At 40.2% G+C, this 4,952-nt stretch overlaps 1 protein-coding gene across 1 annotated transcript in view; it reads right to left on the bottom strand.

The window, feature by feature from the left end:
• Positions 1–4,952, bottom strand: part of LIN52 (lin-52 DREAM MuvB core complex component) — a 145,237-nt gene that overhangs the window by 127,625 nt on the left and 12,660 nt on the right. Inside the window, exons 4-5 of the mRNA XM_011981578.1 lie at positions 4,054–4,120; positions 660–743 (exon numbers count right to left, since the gene is read on the bottom strand). Of these exons, the coding sequence (XP_011836968.1) occupies positions 660–743; positions 4,054–4,120 (151 nt within the window). The remainder of the gene's footprint in view (positions 1–659; positions 744–4,053; positions 4,121–4,952) is intronic.

Raw genomic sequence — 4,952 nt, 5'->3', positions numbered from 1 at the left:
TCTGTCGCCCAGGCTGGAGTGCAGTGGCATGATCTTGGCTCACTGCAACCTCTGCCTCCCAGTTTCAAGTGATTCTCCATCCTCAGCCTCCTAAGTAGCTGGGATTACAGGTATGAGCCACTATGGCCAGCCTTAAATTTATTTGTAAAGTAAAATGCTATTTGGGCACGGTGGTTCATGCCTATAATCCCAGCACTTTGGAAGGCTGAGGCAAGAAGATCACTTAAACCCAAGAGTTCAAGACCAGCCTGGGCAATATAGTGAGACTCTGTCTCTACAAAAAAATTCTATAATTACCCAGGCACGATGGTACATGCTTGTAGTCCCAGCTACTTCAGAGGCTAAGGTAGGAGGATCACTTGAGCCCAGGAGTTGAAGATCAGCCTGTGCAACATAGTAAGACTCTTGTCTATTTAAAAATGAGATAATAACCTGAAGGGATTTCAATATAGTTTTACTGTATAAAGAAAAATCATTTGTTACCTAGTAAATCCAGTAATTATTCCACCACACTCCACCATAAAAAGTCAATGAATTAGATTGACTTCTTACCTTCAGAACGCTTCTCTTTTCCCTAATATACTTTCTGAATTATAACTGGAGCTCACGGTGATAATACACAGCATGTAACCCTGAACAAATGCGATTGGAGTACTCACACTCATCCAGCCCCAGCTGATAGGCTAAGTTCTGTAGGCCTCGTACCTTCTCCATCAAATTAGCTGTGGTGAGACTCCCCAGTTCTGAAACAGAATCATTTATTTCAACATCATTTCTTTCCACTCTTCTCTAGTAGCAACTTATTTGGGTTGGGAACTCTTGTTATACAAGTTTTCGAGCGTAATTACCACTGAATAAGTAGAAAATGGATCCGTAACTCCTCCCCCAATCTTACACACACACACACACACACACACACACACACACACACAAATCAGGGAATTTTCCCACTATGGCAAAATTCCTCAGATAAGCTTACCCACTTAAAAATAAACGAATTTGCATAAAAACAGAATTAGCCGGGCACAGTGGCACATGCCTGCAGTCCCAGCTACTTGGGAGGCTAAGGCAAGAGGATCGCTTGAGCCCAGGAGTTCAAGACCAGCCTGGGCAACATGATACCTCACCTGTATAAAAATAATACAAAAATTCAGCCAGGCATGGTGGCTCACACCTGTAATCCTGGCACTTTGGGAGGCCAAGGCGGGCAGATCACCTGAGGTTAGGGGTTTGAGACCAGCCTGGCCAACCTGGCGAAACCCTGTCTCTACTAAAAATATAAGGATTAGCTGGGTGTGGTGGCAGGCGCCTGTAGTTCCAGCTACTCAGAAGGCTGAAACAGGAGAATCACTTTAACCCAGGAAGCAAAGGCTGCAGACAGCTGAGATTATACCACTGCACTCCAGCCTAGGCAACAAAGACAGATTCCGTCTCAAAATAAAATAAAATAAAATAAAATTAGCTGGGTATGGTGGTGTATGCCTGTAGTCCCAGCTACTCAGGAGGCTGGGGTGGGAGGATCACCAGGAGGTCAAGGCTGCAGTGAGCCATGATGGTACCACCGCACTACAGTCTGGGTGACAGAGGGAGACCCTTTCTCAAATAAAACAAGAAAAAATAATAAAATAACAAGTGTTTCATCTTCAGGAAACATTATTTATAACATTCGTTTGGAATACGTCATTAAAATGTAAAACCTTGTCTTTTGATAAAGCATTAAGAAAGACTTGAAGACATATCTGATCTGACAAAACGGATATTGTCTCCACTGTTAATTGTAAGTCCACATTATTTCGACTTATAATAAAGTGGCAACAAAACTTACTATTCCCCATTTCCCTAAGTTTAGAAAACAAAGACTAAATAAAAATTTAAACTTTCCCTTCAAACCAAATTCCTATAAAAATCTTTAAGTTTACTAAGTAAAAAGACAGCATACTGTTGGAGGTTAGGAGCAAATGGGAGTTGCTTAGGTCAGATCTCTTTCACCATCACAGTTACACTTCTGCAGTGGTGGTTTCACTATTGGGTGTTTCTGTGCTTGAGATATTTTGCAGGCCTTGCATTTGATGGATCAGTTCGTACCACCCAGATCAATAAACTGGTTCATCTGATCTTGTGGCCCCCACCCAGGAACTGACTCAGCACAAGAGGACAGTTCTGACTCCCTGTGATTTCATCTCCGGCCCAATCAATCAGCACTAGCAACTCACTGTCCCCCCAGCCCACCAAATTATCCTTAAAAACTCTGATCCCCAAATTCTCAGGGAGACTGAGTAATAAAAAAAAACTCCAGTCTCCTGCACACACACACTCACACACACACACAAAGACAATATTTAAACATTTTCTTTCCTGAATTTTTATTTAAACAGCACCCAATTCCTTTTAGGTTTAAGACACAGGTCAGTTTGCATAGAATATAATGCTATGATCCCTCACTAAAAATTTACAGTTGCCTTAAGAAATACATGCTGATGAGATATTATAAAAATGTCTGTTTGAAACATTAGAAGAATGAACCTGAGATGCCCTTGAGACTTAATTTTTCCATGGCAGGAGGAGGGAATCTGCATTTAAGCATTTCATGAAGAACAATGAATTACTTCTAAAACCAAATAAAGGTGTTTTTTTAAATCTCATTTATCATGCCACAGTCATTATCTACACCTAGCATAAGTAGACTTTCTTGATATGTTCAGCTGTTTAAATACCTCAAGAATCCCAGGTTTTTACCTTAATTTCAGTCTATTACTTCACAATCATCATGATTCTTATCACCAGAAGGATGATAAAATAAATAAAGTAGGGCAAAAATCATGGAAAATTAATGTTTTTTAATTTAAATTTCCACTTTGTGATTGAGTTTCAAATCATTTATCAAACAACAATATTCACTACTTACAATATTCTTTATAGAAGAAATTGATGGGATAAAAAAATAAAAAATAGGTCTTAACCCACTAAGAGGTTGTCATTTAATAGTACTGACAATATATGGCAGTAAATTCTAAATAAGGCACTTGTGTTATACTGGAAAGAGACTAGACTTAAAAGAGCACAGTTTACGCTGGGCGTGGTGGCTCACACCTGTAATCCCAGCACTCTGGGAGGCCGAGGTGGGTGGATCATTGGAGGTCAGGAATTCGAGACCAGCCTGGCCAATATGGTGAAACCCCATCTCTACCAAAAATACAAAAATTAGCCGGGTGTGGTAGGGGGTGCCTGTAGTTCCAGCTACTCAGGAGACTGAGGCAGGAGAATCGCTTGAACCCGGGAGGCAGAGGCTGCAGTGAGCCGAGATCGCACCACTGCATTCCAGCCTGGGCAACAAGAACGAGACTCCGTCTGAAAAAAAAAAAAAATCAGAGTTAAAATTTTTTAACTTTTTTTTTTTTTTTGAGATAGAGTCTTACTCTGTCAGCCAGGCTGCAGTGCAGTGGAACAATTGCTCACCACAACCTCCATCTTCTAGGTTCAAGTGATTCTCCTGCCTCAGCCTCCAGAGTGGCTGGGATTACAGAAGCTTGCCACCATGTCTGGTTGATTTTTGTGTTTTTAGTAGAGACATGGTTTCGTTATGTTGGTCAGTCTGGTCTCAAACTTCTGACCTCAGGTGATCCGCCCGCCTCGGCCTCCCAAAGTGCTGGGATTACAGGCGTAAGCCACGCCCAGCCAAATTTTAACTCATTCTATCTTGGTTAACTTATGAACTTTGAATATAATCATACCCAACTCACAGGACCTTTATGGGAATTAAATCAAAAAATTTATGTTAGAGCTATTTGTTAACTGTATTGTACAAAATTAAGTTCACATTAGAAGAATTTAGCAGCAGCAGCAGAATTCACTAAGACTGAGTCTTGAATTGGCAGGATTTCTACACATGGAAAAGGTAGAGAAGGGCATTACAGACATGAAAAACTACAAATAAGGAAGTTTAAATGAGAAGTCTGAAGTCAAAAATACTTGTAAGGAAACGGAAAAAAAATGGAGAGGTGGTTTATGGAAAAACATAAATACCCAGTTAAAAGTGTAACCAGCATCACTTACCTTTCAACATGTCGATGTCATCACGTTCTATCTCAGCCATCCATTTGGGCGGAGAACTAGTAATAGGCTGTCAAAAAATAATATATCCATTCAGACACATAAAAAGTGTGAAGAGACCCTATTATTTTTATAAGAAATGTAGCCTGGGCCGGATGCGGTGGCTGCCAAGGTGGGCGGATTACTTGAGGTCAGCAGTCAGGAGTTTGAGACCCGCCTGGCCAACAGGCAGAAACCCCATCTCTACTAAAAATACAAAAAAAATTAGCCAGGCATGGTGGCACACACCTGTAAACTCAGCTACTCAGGAGGCTGAGGCATGAGAATTGCTTAAACCTCTTGAATGTGGGAGGCAGAGGTTGCAGTGAACCAAGATCGTGCCACTGTACTCCAGCCTGGGTGAGAGTATTACTCTGTCTCAAAAAACAAAAAGAAAAAATGCAGCTTGTCACATAGCCTTCAGGTTGTTTGAAAATACTGGCAGATTATTAAAAAAACCTGGATTTCTCCAGGTTTAGATATGGCCTATAAACAGTCACTGTAAAAAACATGGCTCATCTTTAAAGTCAGTCTCAGAGAAATTATTGTGGAAGAATAGGTATGACCACTATTACTGGTTTATGCAGAACAAGTTAGTATAGCAATGAAAGAAATTACTTGAAATTCAGATCTGGTGAAAGACTCCAATTCAACTGTTTGAAACGCTAATCAGTAAGTAACATTCTCTGGCATAGGGGAAGATTCAAAGAAGAATCAAGAATGAGAAAATCCTCATTCTAAGTGAGAGAAGTCTAGAATGGTCATGACTTGGAATTTCACAATTTTATTGTAGGTTTTAGAAAACTTCAGAATTTTACAATTTTTCATTTATGAAAGTGAACTTAAAACTATGAAAGAAGGGA

Source organism: Mandrillus leucophaeus, unplaced genomic scaffold (assembly GCF_000951045.1).
Source record: "Mandrillus leucophaeus isolate KB7577 unplaced genomic scaffold, Mleu.le_1.0 Scaffold228, whole genome shotgun sequence".
NCBI classification, from domain to species: domain Eukaryota; kingdom Metazoa; phylum Chordata; class Mammalia; order Primates; family Cercopithecidae; genus Mandrillus; species Mandrillus leucophaeus.
The sequence above is the reverse complement of the archived record's forward strand: the minus strand, read 5'-3'. Positions and strand labels throughout refer to the sequence as shown.